This window comes from Pagrus major, chromosome 6, assembly GCF_040436345.1.
Source record: "Pagrus major chromosome 6, Pma_NU_1.0".
NCBI classification, from domain to species: Eukaryota; Metazoa; Chordata; class Actinopteri; order Spariformes; family Sparidae; genus Pagrus; species Pagrus major.
Window position 1 is genome coordinate 5,073,950 of NC_133220.1, and position 18,305 is coordinate 5,092,254.

The 18,305-nt window shown below is 40.1% G+C and overlaps 2 protein-coding genes across 2 annotated transcripts; both read right to left on the reverse strand.

Moving 5' to 3' along the window:
- Positions 1-1,910: 1,910 nt before the first annotated feature.
- Positions 1,911-14,992, reverse strand: chmp4ba (charged multivesicular body protein 4Ba). The gene is made up of 5 exons (XM_073468238.1): positions 14,636-14,992; positions 7,444-7,621; positions 7,111-7,225; positions 4,837-4,963; positions 1,911-4,740 (listed from the first exon to the last, which is right to left on the reverse strand). The coding sequence occupies exons 1-5, from the start codon at positions 14,817-14,819 to the stop codon at positions 4,676-4,678; spliced, it is 669 nt and encodes a 222-aa protein (XP_073324339.1). The 5' UTR covers positions 14,820-14,992; the 3' UTR covers positions 1,911-4,675.
- Positions 14,993-16,329: 1,337 nt separating this feature from the next.
- Positions 16,330-18,305, reverse strand: LOC140997690 (ciliary microtubule inner protein 1-like). Its single transcript, XM_073467672.1, has 4 exons — positions 18,247-18,305; positions 16,973-17,054; positions 16,727-16,827; positions 16,330-16,483 (listed from the first exon to the last, which is right to left on the reverse strand). The coding sequence occupies exons 1-4, from the start codon at positions 18,303-18,305 to the stop codon at positions 16,330-16,332; spliced, it is 396 nt and encodes a 131-aa protein (XP_073323773.1).

Sequence of the window (18,305 nt, forward strand, 5' to 3'; positions counted from 1 at the left end):
CTGGTGGCACCTGTCAGAGTGCTCAGTGAATTTATGATGACACTGCAGGGCCTGTTGGTCAAAGATGTCACATCAGTACCGAGCTTCAGAAGGAAGACTCAACTTTTCTTTCATTTTATCATCACGTGTACTCACAAATAGATTTCGACGAGGGTTAACTTGTTGGTTTGTGAGTCTCTGGGTGAAGCTGCCAGCATCAAAAATTGCTCCCAAGTGGCTCCAAGGAGGCAAAGTTAAGAAAGATATACACATATTTGTACGTGTGTGAGTGTACTAAGAATAGTTGTTGCCCAACTTTAACTCTGACCTCGGCCTTAACCTTTGCTCCAGTATTTCCTCCACACCGGCCCTCGTCTCAGTGTCGCTGAGGGGAAAAGTCCTCGCACACAATTTTTCACAACTACAGGTAATCGTCAGTCGATGTGTGTGTAGCAAGACAACAGATAGGATTACTGAAGTTGTCTTCAATAAAAGTTAGTTACTTGATATTTGAACTTTTCTATGCAAATAAAAGACATGGGACGCTAAAGTCCTGCACACAAGCTCTGTGTTACAGTAAAAGTAGCACAGAGGGGGGAAAGAAAGGTTCAAACTTAATCTTTATTATTTCTAAGCTAGTCTTAATTGATTGACTGATTTCATGGGGTTTAAGAGTGAATCCTTGTTGGTGCGATTCACCCGAAAACTAGAAATACAGCATGAGACTGAAGGCCTGAAGCTGAAGGGTCTAAACTCAGCCTACAGGGCAGAAACACAACCCTGCTGCTAATTTAAGAGCCTGTTTCAGGAGGCCTCGATGAGGACCACGGCGGGCTGTCACCCAATCGCTCTCAAGTCTCACAGGTTTGTACTCAGGTTCAAGAGTTCATAATAATCCACCGCCGCCGCTGCGATTCTTTGATCGGATTTGAAAATATTTAACTCGCAGGGAATTATGATTTTCTGCATAAATAGGATTATTTACACAGTAGGATTAGTTATTTGTTAAAACTGTATCCAGGCTATGTGAACTAGGTGTCAAAGGAATTACTGAGCAGCTAGAAAAGCAATAAGGGAGCATTCATTAATATCTACATGGGAAAAACAACATACAGGCGTAAACAAAATACCATTTTTGAGGTGTACAGTGTGCAGCGAGCAGCAAAACCCAGGTAACGTGGTCAAAGCTTGGCTCGGCAGCAGAGGGCGAGGATCAGAATAGTTTTCAGTTAACTTTGTGTAAACATGAAGCTCCAGTTTAAGGATTGTGTGTGAAATAGCTCCATGATACCACCTTTAATTAAAGCTCTGCATTTAGTTGACATTGTAAGATCAACGTGTTAGCAAGTTAATATAGTAACAACTTCTTTTTTTTGTATGACTGCCTTCTGTTATCGCTTAGTTTATGACAAATGTATAAACTCTCAATAAAGATATTTTTACGCCGGCCTCTTTTCTCTTCCTGTAAAACATTTATGTATTATTGACGACTCATCCTGCACTGAGAGGCTTATACATGATAATATCCAATCAAATGTGACTGGAGGTGGCGAGTAAATCTGTAAAAACAACATTGGATCCCAACAGCTCGTTGAGCAGCAGGTCAACAGAACTTGGTTAAGGTTTAATCTCTTCATTGTGGTTCTCAGTGCAGAGACTTCATGCTCGCCAAGTCACATCTACCAAGAGAAATCCCTCTCATGGTTACACTTCACTTGCATATTCTGTTTCTGCACCTCCAAATCTTATAGTACATAGTATAGTACAGTACTTTAGATGGATGCGAGGAGACCATGAGAAATAACCTGACGCACCAGACGGTTTGGTACACTGGAAAAGCACATCCACTGCCGACTATACAGAACCAAAATCCAAAGGAAAGCATGAAAGAGAAACTTATTTATGAATGAACAGATGGAACAGCGTCAATATTTTTTTGCATTGAATCCCAACTTTATTAAGATAAACTGTATACAACCCCAGTCACAGAGCAACATGGCTGCCACATGGAGAATCTCCAAAGTCCAACCTTTTATGTACTGGCTGCAGGCCACACGATGTTTCTGTACAGCCAGACAGAATATGAGTGATATTTTATGTAAACAGGAAAAAAAAAAAAACAGAAAAAAAAAAAGAAATACAAACTCTATTGGCATTTGCAAGTTTCTTTTCAATAGCTCGTCTTTAAATATCAGGACTGGGGTCGACCCACTTCGCGAATAAGGTGATTTTTAATTACAAAAATTCAGCAAAAGTGTCAAATCTTTATTAAATTTACTCAAGTTGAAGTTAGTCTACGTCATGTGTTCGGTTATGGATCGACCCCGGTCCGTCCATGCATAAATGTGTCAGCTGATAGAAGGAGGGAAGTGCTGCTGCAGCTGTTTTTACTGTGAAGATCAACATGAAACGTCTCACGTTCGTTTCAATGTTCGAATACATTTTTGCACTACAGGTGAGCCAAGAGCAAATGTAAGTATTCCAGCTCGTCTCGGTTTGACTAAATATTCATGAAGAGGTCACTGTGTCAAAAAGGCTGAAAAAACATCACGCACACACACACACACACACTCATCACACACATTAACCTCTGAATTCAACCGATGTAGGACCGTCTCAGAGTTTATATCACTGTTAAACCACAGACAGACGAGGCGCTGCAGGCGTGCAGCTTTAGATTGAGTAACACCTTCCGAGGTGTTGTAACCTGCCCTCAGACGGCTGTTGGAGTCACACTACTCCTACGATGTATCACAAGAAGCTCATAACTCTACATATCCATCAAATGTTTGTATTTTTGATAGAAATGAGTCCCTATGAAAACAGTCACCGGTGTTTTGTGGACTATCCAGAGCGCTGGACATATTAGTAATTCAGAAAAATTGTTAATGTTGATTTTTGTTTCTTAAATTAAGTTTTTCAACGCAAGTAACACAAATTAAATTTCATTTACCTCCACTGGAGTGTAGGGAGAAATATTTAAGGCGGATATCTGTGCACCTGGTCAAACTGGATGATTAGATACCACTGGAGGTGAGGAAAGTTGTACCTGCGTGAAGAACGGTGAATATTTATTAATGGGCCTTCGTACCTGGTGCGAGTCAAGCTCCAAAAAAGTTAACTCTCTGTTATCTCTCTGATGTCATAATGTGTTTATCAACTATAACATTGATCGTTGCACAGGTTCCTTGCAGTGTCTTGGTGGTTTCTCAACAGCCTGCACATTCTCTCCTGTAAACAGTAATCATAACGTCGCTCTGAGGGACAGAGGGGAATGGGGGAGCCTTAAAAAGAGCTGCATTGACTCGCTTACTATGAATCAGCCTGCGGCTTTTGCAGGTGTGAGCTTGTTCTTGCAGTTCTGGCTCATCCACTATCCAATGAAGCTGAAACTCCATCCACATATAAACACACAGGTACCTGATTACCCTACTAAATCGAGCAGTGGTTCCCAACTTCCCAATGGGTCCAGAGATATATTTCTGGGGCTAAAGGTGATTTAAAAGGGAAAATAAAAGAAGAACCATTTTTAAATCTTATTTTTTGCCTTTATGTGAAGTACTGAATACCGTCACTTCTCAAAACACCTAAAAAAAAAACCTTCAAATGAACAAAACGCAAAACAAAAAAAGTTCGGGAACCGCTAAGATGAGCTATCAGGGAGAAGCTAGAAGCGTCTTGTTAGCTTAAACACACCTTGGTTTGGTGAATAAGCCTGCAAGCTAACAGCTAACTTTCAATACTTGAAGAGTAAACACGGAAAAAGGATCTTTCTCTTATCACGTCTGGTTGTTAAATGTTTCATTTAGCAAATTCTTTAACGGACTTCTACGCCTGAAGCAGCCACGTCTGCTAGAAGATCTGAGAATGCAAATAAATAAAGCTGCAAAGCCTGTTTTGGCAGCATTAGTGTTATAATTTGAGACTGAGTGACCAACTGATGAGAGATGGCTGACAGAGGGATCAGATCCTCCTTACAAGATGTTTCCACTGTTGTAACATCTCATCGTCTTGTAGTTTGACAGTGATATTTCAGTGAGGCAGTCCTACATTTTCATCGTTTCTTATTTTGCTGCTGTTGAGATTGAGCAGAGACGAGTGCAGACGATGATTTGTCGCCATCGCTGTAGAAGAGCAGAGAGATGACAACGCAGGAAGCAGAAAAATGGCTGAGTCATGTCGTCTTTCTGTGTTTGTTTTTTTGTTTTTTTTTTTCATCCTCACACATTTGTTGATTCTTCACATTCCTCCCAGAAACAAGCCTCGTCCTGTTCCCCCTCACACTCTTACCCTAGAAGTATGTACTTGCACGCTCCTGACCAAAGTGCACATTCATGCACTCTTTATCCCCCCAGAAGGAGAACTTCCATTTACATAACCGCAGGCTGTTCGGGTATGACATTTGCTCTATGCCCTTTAGAAACAGAGCAGTGCACAGCTGGAGCAAAGAGATTCGTACTGAAACATTCATCAGAAGAGAGAAGCCTGGGTTTATTTCATTTGAAGTGACTATGTGGACAAGTGCATACTTTAAGGTTGGGGGCATGGTTAAGATATTGAGACGTAGGCTTTTATGACGGAGCAGCCAGCTCAGCAGCCCAGAGTCCCTGTCTCTCTTCCAGATGTCTGGGGACCAGCCTGGTAGCACAGAGACAGACAGGTGAGGGGCACTGGCTAGCTAGCAGGGCCAGCTAGCTTAGTTAGCCGCCCAGGCCTCGAGGTCCGCCATGTCCTCTTCGTCTTCTTCTTCCTTCTTCTTGGCTACAGAGGGAACAGAGATAAACATGAAAGTTAGATATCTCATTCTGTAGATGTTAGCGATGTGGTCAGAGTGTGAATCATGTGACGCGTGATTACCTGGTCTCGATGGTAGTGATGTAGATGGTACGCTGGGTAGAGGAACGTCCTCTGCTCCTTCGATTCCCAGAAGATCTTTGTCCAACTCTTCCTGTTCCAGCTCCTCCAGCTCGGCCATAAGCTCATCCTGACACACACACACACAAAACACACACACACGTGAGTCATCATGTATTTATTTCAGTTATTATGCGCCACATATCTGGAACAAAGGAACTTGAAGAATTTAAATAAAGTTTGAATCAAATTTGAATTGAATTTTAAGGCTTTGATCGATATCATGAGCTGCACTGTAACTGTTACTGTTACTGTCATGTCTCTTCTATTGTATCTTATTTTTCTATTTTTAACTTGTTTCACTCTTTTGTTTCTTGTTTAAAATGTGTTTTAATGTAATTTTCTGCCCCTGTAAAAACACTTTGAGCTGCCTCGCGTCGGCCCTCACTGCTTGTGGTACTGCACGAAGCAGTTTTTTTCTGGTGTGAAGCACAGGCAGCTCACACACTTCGCGCACTGAATCTATCTTATATTGTACTAGAAATACCTGTCTCTGTACTTGCACTCTCACTGCCCTCATCCTCATCCTGATTCTCGCTCTCATCCTCCTCATCCTCCTCATCAGTCTCAAGTTCTCCTGGCAAGTATTCTTGCAGCTCATCTTCATTGTTACTTAATTCACATTCATCCTCACTATGCTCAAGTGGAAGAGCGATTTCTACCCTCGTCTTCCTCAAAGGGGCATAGAACAACGCTGAATTCATTCTGTAAATGGAGAAAAATATAACAAATAATAATAATAAATAATACAATATAAAGGTTATGATGAATGGTATGCTTTTGAATATTATATATACCTAAACACACACTACCAACATTTCATGCTGCCATGGTGATTCCATAATGGTTCACTGTTGCCTCAAGGAAACACTTGCATTTTAACAAGTTTCCACTATTTAATGAGCAATTCAATTGCATTTAACTATAAAAAAATAAAGTTTACTCATCTATGAGTGGGCATATATGTTTTTCACGATGGAAAAGGGCCAGAAAATTATGTTTTCAGCCACTTTTTAAGGAGCAAAATGGCAAAGCTGTTTTCTTTGAAAAAGTCTGGGAAAAGGGGTTTCAAGATGGCTTCCTGAAGGTCATGTGACAAATTAAAACATTGTTATTGGTTCCTTATGGTCTTCCCACTCTTTTCAAGTATTGCATCATTCAAAGGGATGTATTGTGGAGATGTGACAGGCCAAAAATGGGTTCGTTGCCTGAGGGCAACACGGTACCATAGAGGGTTAACTTCATTTCTGAAAATATTTTAGATGAGAAATCAATTGTGCAGATCAAATATTGGCAGTTTTACCAAAACGCATGCTCCAACGTTTTCAGAGTTGAGTGCCGGGTTAACTAATCGAGCCAGCCGGCTAACTGCCTCACTGTTCGGCTTACAGACTCGTCTTTCTCTGAAGCCAACGCAGCAGACGACTTCAGCAACGTTTCCGTCTACTGTTCCAAATGTATTCTGTTTGTCTTCCATCATTTAAGTTGAGCGCTGCTGTTGGAAAACTTTCTAAGATAGTGCACAGAGCCAGAGACACAAACCCTCTGCCTCCTCTTCTGCTTCTGCTAACATCATGGTCCATCTTTGATCTTATTAATAATTTCTTACCTCAACCACAAACAGCCTTTACCGTGTCTCTTTCTTTACTTTGCATTAAAATAATATTACTAACTTACTTACTTAATAATATTGCATTAAGTCACAGATATATTTATAATGAACAATTTTCATTTAACAGTCGCTGGCGTATGGAAGTACGGAGGAGACGGTGATGTTGTGATTGATTCAGTAGTTTTGCTTGATACATCTGCTGGTAACATGCTTAAATGTTCATTTAGAAGGCTGTGTGCAGTATGTTAGTGTGTAAGTCTATGATTTTGAACACAGTTTGCATTCGGTCATGGAGACATTGCGTGCATCCCTGTTATGTTATAAATCATTCATGACAGTTTGGTGGAGCTCTAAAAGGCACAATATTGCATTTTTCAACATTTACGGGTCACCAGTTCACGTCTCACAGCAGACGAGTCCAAGTAGAGTTGTTTATCCTCATTTTATCCTCAAATCTACAGCTCTCGACACGTAAATCCTTGCTTGTTTCGGGAGTGAATGAAGCTCGAGCAGCTCTGAGGTTTGTGTCTGACAACGTTTAACACTACACATTCCCCCCTGATCGTTCCAGGACCGTCAGGAAGTAACTACTGCAGTGTTCTCACCTCGTCGTAATCCTCTCCAAAACCGACCGGTCTGGAAATGACATCTGAGATTTCTTGAGCCACTTCCTGTTGTTCTGTGATGTCCGCCATCAGATCGTCAACTTTGTCTATGTCCCTGTAAAAAAAAGAAGGAGGCCACAGAGAGCGAGAGAGGACATGAACATGTGTGCAGAAATACAAAACTGTCTGAATATATAAACTAACGATGGACGATGTGCCATTCAGATCCTGTAGCCACCCACCAAAGGATGTTAAAAACAGCTAGGACGATAATAAAATACAAGAACCTCAGCACTGACAAAACAATCCGACTCGCTCCTAAACATCTCTTACATGTTTTCGTGCGCAGCCTTCATTGCCTTTGCAGCGTAGCCCATGTTCTTGAGCACTTCGGTGTTGGTGTTGGCGTTCTCTAGCGCCTCCCTCTGGAACTCGATGGTAGACAACGTACCGTCGATCTGAGCCAGCTGCTTCTCGTAGCGCTTTTTTCTCTTCAAGGCCTGTAGAGCCGCTGCACGGGAAAAGAGAAATGGCGAAAAGGTTAGTTAGTTATGCAGACAGCTCATATTTAATGAACACTCTCAGTGCTGTTTTAAATGTGTGCTAATGGACTGAGACAATGAGACAGAGACAGTTAATTCTGTAGCACATAGCTGAAGATAAATTCCTTCTGCTTGGAGACACAATGCTTCTGAAACAATTCAAGTGAACATGGGAACTGCGGCAGAGACACAGCGAGCTGCAGCACGGCCAGAACATCGAGCCACGGTCAGTGGACCTTTGGTATTTTGTGATCACGCCGCAGAAACAGCTCGCTTTGTGTGACTGCAGGAGGGACGGAGGAGGAGCTGTGCTGCTGTGAGATGAGCTGCACTCGACTGTTTGCCTGCTGAGTTACAGTGTTTGTCCTAATGGAGCAGGACCCTCTTAATCTGATAAAATCCTGTCTGAGCCAAAATCTCTGCCTGCAGACACAATATGCTCAAACTCACAGAGGTCTGGTCTCATCGGAAACAGATGGAATAATAATAATTGGAAAACCTTCACTGGTTTTGGTTGGGTACTAAAAAGTGACACTTCATTCACATTACTGCTGAAACAATTACTTGAATTCTCAGAAAATGCCTCATTCCCAGGTCGTCAAATTCGAAATGACAGTTCGGGTCCAACACCGCCCCAAAGCGTCAGTACTTCACAACCTTGGATGAGACTCAACAATCAACTATCTTTCTCCAGAGGGTTACGTTGTGTTGCTTTGATCGACAGCGAGAGGCTTTTGGATCTGATGGCTGTTAACTGAATATCTTTTGATTTCAGACTGTTGTTCAGACAAAACAAGCTGTTAAAGTCATCAACTTGGTCCTTTTCATAATATCCTGATATAATAACAGACATGTGACTCATTTTTTCTTGGGCAAGTCAAGTCACGTCCTAAGTTAAGTCCCTTTCCCTCCCAAAGATTCAACAGTCTTTCCTGCAGTTTTTGACCTTTATAATGAAAAAGGACACGGTATCAGAACCTGTCTAATAATGATATTATTGGCTCATTTATGCAACCAGTTCAGAAAGTATGAGAATGAATTGTATTTGTATTATAACTGATAATCAGTGAAATAAGTGCAATCAAACAAAAAACTCATATTTTTTATTAAAGCTTATTTATTAAAAAAAAATAAAAAATCCATCCCTATTACTTCCTAAACGGTGAAATACTGACAGCCAGACTGAAATAATATTTTTTTAAACTAAAAAACTATAACTAGTTGCAGCCTTGTGTAGCATAATTTTAGTATATTAGAGATTCAACAAACACTTTTTTCATTACTGTTTAATCTGCATTTTGTTCAGTCAATTAAATGATCATTCATTCCATAAAATAGCAACAAGAAAAAGGCCATTACAACTTGTAAGAGCCTGAGATGTGTTTACGTGTCTTGTTTTGTCCGACCGACTGTCTAAAATCCAAAGATATTCAATTAACGACACAAATCCTCAAATTTTAAGATGGAACAAGAGGCTCTTCGGCTGATTCAACTCTCAACATTGTTGCCAGCTAAAGAAACAATTACTGAATTAATCGATTATTTAACTGACAGAATTAAATGATCGATTAATTCACTAATTGTTTCTTTTTTTACTGCATATTCTGTATGCAGCACTTCAGTATCTGCCTGTGATCTGTGCCAAGTTTTGACATTTGTCTTCAGTAATCTCAATCAGAAGACGAGGAATTCCCCCCTTTAGTGCTGAAATGGGAAACCACCTCGTCCATGACTCAAAGCTGCTGAGTCACTCACATGTGACGAGGGAGAGCAGTGATGAAGTCATCACAGATAAGTGTGTGAGCTGGTGTGTTTCTGGATCACAGCTTCATTTCAGAAACAGGATTAGAAGATGAGGTAGAAGTTATATTAGGTTTAGCTTTTAAAAAGATCAAAGTTGATGGTAGTTAAGATGAGGATTTGGGTTTAGCTGTGAAACACTTCCTGCATGCTGACGCCCTCTTTCAGCAGCAACAGGTAACTGCATCACCTGACGACTACAATAAAGATGACGTATGTCAGTGGAAAGTTCGGTGGAAGGCAGCGCGCTGTTCACTGACACTTTGAAACAGTTAGTGATTCATGTTTTATGTTTTATGTGAGATCCACAGCTAGAAGAAATAATCTTTGCTTTCATCCTGTCCAAGATCTGTGTCACACAGATGTACACTTGATTAAAACATATTTTAGAAAGTTATTTTAAATTCCTTAAACTGAAAAACACAACCAAGTACCCTGTTAACATGGATGTCATGAAATATGGTCTCTGCATATAAACTCAGGCCTCAAATATTGATTCACGTTATGATAAATATTAAATGGATTGTAATTATATAACGCTTTTATTGTCTCATCGACCCTCAAAGTGCTTCACAGCACAAGTCAGGATTCACCCGTTCACACACACGTTCATACACCGGTGGCAGAGGCTACAATGCAAGATGCCACCTGCTCATCCGGAGCAATAATCGTATTTGGGATTCAGCATCTTGCCTGTGGACACTTCAACATGTACACTGCAGGGGCCGACGGGTGGGACAGTAAAAGATTTTATCGTGGATTAGGATAAAAAGACACTCACAATAAGCTGATCGTGGGCAATTTCATTACAGGATGGCAGTGAATGCCACATGAATGATTTGAAAAAGCTGTCTAGCTCGCTGACGTACAGTCCTATAATGGTTTCCTGGTTGGTTTGATTTGCCTGGGATTGTTACCACGGCTGACGACACTGATTGCACGTTGCATCCCGAAGACAAACAAATACTATGGATTCAAAACTAGAGAACGACAAAGGAGAGGAGGACATCACAAGTTATTTATTTTAAGGGGAAACCTCGGGACTTTGAGAATCTCCTGCCATGTTTGTGACGACAAAACTGGGTGTTTTTTTAACAAGACCATCAGATATCTCCTGCCATGTTTGCGATGACCAAAACAAGTGTTTTAATCCAAAATATGATCTTTTCCAAACACTAACCGAGTGTTTTCTGTGCCTAAACCAAAGCAGAGCATGGGCAGACTGTCGTCACGAGATAAATCTGAAAAAAGAAATGTAAAGTTGCAGAATAAAGAAAAAGTTTCAACGGGGTTGAGTTGTTGATGCTTTTAAAACATTACTGGGTTTATTTCCCTCTCTCTGTCACACACACACACACACACACACACACACACACACACACACACACACACACACCCTTTATCAGTCTACTGTATGTGGTTGGTCTGGTCCACCAGGAGCCAGACGGCAGCTGACAGTTCCAGTCTCATCTGATTATATCAGCGCCCGGCCCTATTCCTGGACAGATAACATCGTTACCCAACATCACACAAATCATGATGAGATTATCTGAGCTGCTCAGCTGCATTCAGACCTCCGCCTCTAATTTCACAGAGCACTAATGTGACCATTTGTTTTTCCTGTTGTCCTGCTCCCTCCTCCTGAATACTTCACAGCCTCAGTGGTGTTTTACAGTACTGACTGACAAACAGTCTCTTCTGTCATGAAATGTGTATATTAATGAGCCATTCTGGTTTCATTTTAACAAGAAAAAGTGGCTTTTTAATGATGGATTGCCTGTAAAACATTTAGGAAGACACTGCTGATGTCAGGGCTGAAACTAGCCATTATTATATCTGCCAAGGAGGTGATGTTTTCACCCGTGTTAGTTTGTTGGATTGGTTGTCAGCAGGATTACACAAAAACTACACAACAGATTTCCACAAAACTTGTAAGGAGGATGCGTCTCAGCCCAGAACAGACTTCATTAAGTTTTCGTGTGGATCCAGATAAAGGGATGGATCCAGGAACTTTTTAACATTACGAGATAGATACGTCTTTAGACATTTTCATCATTTCTTTGCATGGATCTTGATGAAAGAAATCAGTCGTGTTATAGGTGGCTCTATAAGTGAGTACAAAAGGGAACTGTTGGGCCTTGGTGGAGGTATGCACTCTTATCAATACGCAGAGTATTTTCGCTATTATTCGATTGTTTCTTTTAGTCTATAAAACGTAAAAAAAAAAAATTGTGAGAAATACTAATCACAATATCCCAGAACCCGAGGTGACGTCTCCGCGTCGCTTCTTTCCTTCCAACAAACAGTTCAAAACCCAAAGACTCTTCATTTATTTTCATAAATGACAAAGAAAAGCAGCAAATCCTCACATTTAAGAAGCTGGACCCAGCAAATCTTTTACATTTTTGCTTGTAAATTTTAATAATAGTTTGACTAATGGAAGAACTGACTAATGTTGCAGCTCTAGCTGACATACTGCATGAGTTGCTGTTACATAGGCATTTTCTTTCCATGATGTCATTCTTCATTTCTTTCCTTATTGCTTTGACGATCTACAGCTTGGAGGACAAACCCAAGTGGAAAATGCTCAACAATGCCAAAGGACCTTATTAAAAATATCTGACAGCAAAACAGCAAGAAGGAGGTGAAGAATGGTAGTAAAAAGTGGAAAACACCAACCAAGAGCGATCATGCAGATGATGTTATCATGGTAGGTTTGCTAAGAGGAATTTATGGATTGTGTTTATCGTTATTCATCCCCCAGCCAGATCGAGGTCGGGTAACTATGTTGAAAATCAGGTTTCGAGGTTGGAAGCTCGTGTGCCGTGTAATGCCAGGAAGGGCCTTTTAAAACCAGTTTCAAAGGAGCTGACGGTGCTCGTGGTCTGAGTGTCAGTGTTGTGCCTTTTTCCTCAAGAGGATTTGTGGTTGCATCACAGATCTCTCAGCAACCACAGCTGGCACTTGGGCTCTATGTAATTAGGGATGTGCTATCTCATAGCTCCTAGCCTCAACTATTGTGACAAAAATATCGCGGTAGACGGTAAAGTCACAATATGTTTATAACGCTCCTGAAACACTACAATTAGAGCTGGATGGTAGTAAAATTACACCATGTTTGTCCTGGAGTTCATCCAAACAGACAAACAGGGAACTGCATGAAGACTTTGTTGTAAAGTGTAATAGCACGAACTTAAAATATACAACACCGTAAACGTTTGATATTAAAGGTCTTGACTTGTGTAAATGTACAAACTTTAATATTTTACAAGCATTTGGCTGGTGGCCGGTGCTAAGAGCAGTCTGTGGCATAGTTACTGTATCCTGTGCTCTCTCAAGCCACTAACAGTGCCAGCACTAAGCAAATCCAACAAACCACCACACCTCCACCACAGTCAAAGCAGAAACAAAGAACATAATGTGTGTGTGTAGTCTTTTGTAAGCGAGTTTCCACTTTGTATGTCAGGTAAAATACCTGCTGGTTGTTATTCAGGAGGTTAAAATCTAACGTTGGCATAGCAAAGCCATGTCCACGGTGGCTAAAGCGTCGACACACAGTAAACAGATCCTCCTGTTGTTGCTCTGCCTCTGTTTGACCAGTAAAACGGCACTCCCATGACACTAATCAAAATGAAACTGCTGAGGAACACAGGAGCGCTGTGCTGTGTTCACAGGCCTCCACAAACCTGGATTCGTTACACTGGCACACCTCAATGTGTAATTCACTAATAATCTCTCACAACCAGTAAAGTAACTGAGAGGTAAATACACAAAATGTACTGAGTAACATTTTCAATCAGTGTAAACTGATATGAGAGGGTAGACCCTTTCTGACTAAAGGTTATCAGGACAGTCAGCTGTCTTGAGCTTTCGTCTCTTCTCCAAAAACACTCTGAAGTGAAACAGGAGAAGCGTCACCTCATTTAACCCGAACAAACTGTTAGCAAACGAACTAAGAAGCAGTTGTAGCCCCGTTGACAACACACAGTGTCGTACAGGGCGACACGTATTTACTGTAGCCCTGTACACCCACTACAACGCTCTGTCAAAAGTTATCCGCAGAATCCAGGATCAAGAATAATTTCATCTGCCGCATAATAAAAAAAAAACATCTTTATCGTATTCTTTAAAAGTGACTTCTGAGTAACAGTAGTCACAAATGTCACTTGGCTCTTTTTGGACCATAAAAAGCATAACTATTTAATTGTTATGAAATTATTATATAATAAAGTATATTTCTTATTGACAAATTATAAAACTTGGATTGACCTTACGACCAATTTTCTCATTTGTTTTATCTCAAGCTAGCGTTATCTCAAGCTTATTTATGTTTATTTTTATTGTGAAGTCTGGCCTGATGGGAGACCATATAAAGTAACCTTTACCTTAAAACAAGGAAGGAAATAACAAGGAAATGTCTCAATGTCAGCTTCCTTGTTTGGATTGAAGTCGCCATGAAAAGCTATTGTATGAATCACACAGCAGACTAAACATGTTTATCCAGATGTTCAGAAGAGCTTTTGAGGACTCTGGAAATACTTTCAACACAGCTGTATGTGTCGTTTATCAAGTTTCTAGGTTGCAAAAGTTCAGGAGGGATTTATCTTGAAACAAAAACTGATGTTTAACTCTGTTAATTTAATATAATTGTAAGACGATCTGAGACTAGCGTCAAACATCTGGAGTAAACAGGAGCAGCTGTGGTGTTGATACAAGGCAGAGAAACAATTACATAATCAAGTAAACTGGGTACAAATCTATAAAAAACAGCAAAAATCAAGTTTATTAGTGTGACATTCTTACTTAAAACGTTGGTTATTTTAATTATGTTAAAGTTTAAATGTTTAATTTTGGCTGATTTGGTCAGTAAGTCCGTGAACATGCCACATTTTGTAGTTCACAGATGTATTATTAGTTACGTGTTAAGTGTAGCTAAAACTTTAGTTCACTGACTGGTAGTTTTATAACTTTTCAGTCTGCTGGTTTTGTCACAAACACGGTGGCTGACATGTAAAAATGGACACCTGTGCTCAGGTGAGGTGAGGTGGAGGCTGTCAGCTGCCAAACTTTCCTGTTCCTCCTCCTCCTCCGTCGTTAGCCTGCGGGCTAACTAACTTACTAACTAACCAGCGGTTTGACCAAAACACGTCAAAAATCGAGAAGTTCAGCAGCTTTTTTCTCACCTCGTTTGTTTTTCGTGCCGTTCTTCTTCGCCGTCGTGAGCTCCTGGTCGATTTTCTTCTCTAAAAAGTCCTGTTTTTTGGCCAACATCTCCTCGGTTTCTCTGAGTTTCTGGATAGCCTCCTGGGGTGTCGGCCCCTTCCCACCCTTACCCCCGCCGCCGAATAACTTACCAAATATCGACATGTTTGTGATTGAATGTAAACACGTACGACTGTTTGGACCGTACAGAACCCGCCCAAGCACTTCGCGAGACCGAACAAGTGCTCGTTAAATCGCTCCGCTGTCCTTCCTCGTCAACTAGTCGTCGCCGAGCCGGAAGGTTTCTGCTGCTGCTGTTGTTGTTGTTTCTCTACTTCCGCCTTTTCCCCACACAGGCCTCGTGATGTCATTACGTCAGCGCGGCAGTAACGTGAGTCATGCGTGAGGCGTTCAGGGGAAATTTCCCCCAAAGGGTGTCAAAGGTGTTCAGACATCTGCGCTTCAATTATGGTTTTTATTATCTTATATTGTTTACATTCATGACTAATTAATATTTATAAATATCGATTTATATTTTTACACATTCAAACTAATGACATTTGTTATTATTAATACCATATGTAGGCCAAATAAAAATGCACTATCAATCTATTATTATTATTATTAGTAGTAGTAGTACAGTGTACTTGTGTGTAACAGTACCTGTTATATCAGACTATTTTTAAACCCAGTAGATTCATATCTACACATATCCACACACTTTCTGGTTTGCACTAATTGGACAATTTTTAATACCCATATTTATTATGTATTGTTTGTAAATAAAAATACCAAACTGTTTATACTTACACTGTTCATATTATAAATACTATGTCATATTGCAAATACCAAGTTCATATTGTAAATACTATGTATATACAAGTTAAATTATATTTCTTATCTCTTATCTCTTATTATATTGTTTATTTTTTACTTTTTATTATTGTTTAAGTGTGACACTGTCCTTTGGCTGCTGTGACTAAGAAATTTCCCCATTTGCGGGACAAATAAAGGAATTCTGATTCTGATTCTGATGAGTGATTGGACCCTACACTCTTCCTCAAGTGGGTCAAAAATGACCCGTATTAGAATCAAAAGTGTTTGTATGCCATATTTGATCAGTTATGTTGAGAATAATCATTTATATCATATATTGTTTTGTATTTTGGTCCACACAGGAATGATTTTCATTTTTGAGTTATTTTTATTTTTCACTTTTGAACATTTTGATGATTGAAAACGAAGAAAATTAATTGATTGTATAAAATGGGCAAATTTGTTGATACATGATAATAACGCATAACGTTACTCTTGTACACAGAATGGATTAAACACACCCACACATGAATGTGCAAGTATGTTGTTGAAACATTACAAATATTTTCTGAAGTGAAAGATGAAGATAATACTTAGATATAAAATGTGTGGTCCACAATAAATATATTCCTGAGAGAAATGCATGCGGGTCATTTTTGACCCACTTATGGAAGCTTGGGTCAGTAATACAAAAACTAAACTTTCTGAGACACACAGACGAATGTTTTAATTTATATATAATCTTGAGGTTGATTTCATTTGTCTTTATTTAACGCCCAAATCCTCGTAGCTCCCTCTGTTTTCCCCCCAACATTCAGTACTGAGTCAATGATGAGCCGAGAGACAACTTGGAGTGGCTTCAGCTGCAAGCGTCCAGAGGCCAGCCCAGCTCCTTGAGAAAACTACGCCTCCCATGATGCACCGTGCCGTACTTCTCCAGCTGAAGATGTGAGTGAGCTGAACGCCAACCGATGAAGGCCTGAGTCGTCTGGGGAACTGAGGGAGACCTGGAGGAGAGACACATCAACAGAGTGAAGGAAGGAAGGAAGGCAGGCAGGAGGATAGATAGATAGATAGATAGATAGATAGACAGACAGACAGACAGACAGACAGACAGACAGACAGACAGACAGACAGATAGATAGATAGATAGATAGATAGATAGATAGATAGACAGACAGACAGACAGACAGACAGACAGATAGATAGATAGATAGATAGATAGATAGATAGATAGATAGATAGATAGATATCATACATGGATGTTTTTTTCTGGAGGGGTCGGAGGTCGTGCAGCCAGGTGATGGGGAAGCTTCATTCTTGCCTCCTCCTTCAGCTTCAAACTCTCCCTCTCGTACTGAAATATAACATAACATGTGTGTGCTTGTGTGGACGGAGGACAATTTCTTCGTTGTCAACTGTCAGTGTCTTGTAAAGCACTTTCTGTGATGTGTTTTGAACACTAGAGGGCAGTGTGTTTGTGTTTGTGTTTGCATACACACCTCCTTGTAGGTCTCGGTCAGGAAGCCCCACTTGTTGGGCCAGACTTTAGCCAAATCCTTCTCTACTTTTACATGTGCTTTCCTACACACACACACACACACACACACACACACACACACACATTAAACTGAAGTTTTGTATCATATGTGACATCATCATCTGGCTCCAAACAGACAGCTAAAAACCTAAAAAGAAATAATAATATATTTCATTTGTTCCACGTTACAGAAAGATACTTTACATAATATAAACGCAAACAAAACACACATGAAGCTGCCTGTAATCTAATATACTGCCTCCAGTGATGTCACTCACTGAGTTGTGTGGCTGAGTTGCATTGTGGGTAATGTAGGCGACAGGTTTTGAAAAGGAATATGAGTCCAACAGCGTAAGGAGTTTGGAGAGCATTGCTTAACCAGCGGACCGCTTTTCAAAACCTGGCGCCTACATTACCCACAATGCAACATAGCCACTGAGTGACATCACTGCAGCTTCCACTGGAGCCACAAAAGCTTCATGCCATCTTTTCAGATGTGTAAAACTGGTGGAGTTAGCCTTTAAATCCATAGAAAAGCTGGAGTCTAACGCCAGCAGGACTCGTGGGAGTTAAAGTTGTTCATCACTAACAAAATCATAAATAGCTTATCTTTGCTAAAACAAGGCGGTCTTCAAAATGAAGAAGGATAAGCGGCTCCAGCTGTATGTTGCAGCAACTATGACAAAATAAAAAGTGTCTGTAGTTTCTCGCTATAATGAGGAAATTCTACTAAATTCAAAAAATTAACAACAAATCTTTCTCCCATTAGTACGACATACCTAATCATTTAATTTTACAACAAACTTTCTTATTGTAGGACATATTTACTCCCTAAACTGTCCAGTTACTCCACAAAAATCAACTTATCTCATTAAAACAAGGAACTTTTCTCACTTCATCAGGGAAAACATAATGTGCTTCACATGGAGATTAAGAAGACAAGGAAAGGCACATATAGAGCGAGGATGGAGAAGACAGTGTAACAAATAATAATAATACTAATAATGATAAAAGCCTTCACAACAGTCAGACGGGAAGACGTGCACATCTTGCATGTTTTAAAACAAGAAAAACAGAAAGTATCTAAGTTATTTTAAACATCCAGTCGACGTGATAAACTCCCACCTAAACTACATATTTAAATAACTTCTCTGAATGTTTTAGCCTCTTTCACACACAGTGACTGAAATAAAACACAAATCCAACACAACACTGAAAGAAAAGGAGCAGATTTACCAGATTTCATCTTGATGCACAAAGTTTGTGGGTTCAGATGTTCGCTGTGAATCCGCCAT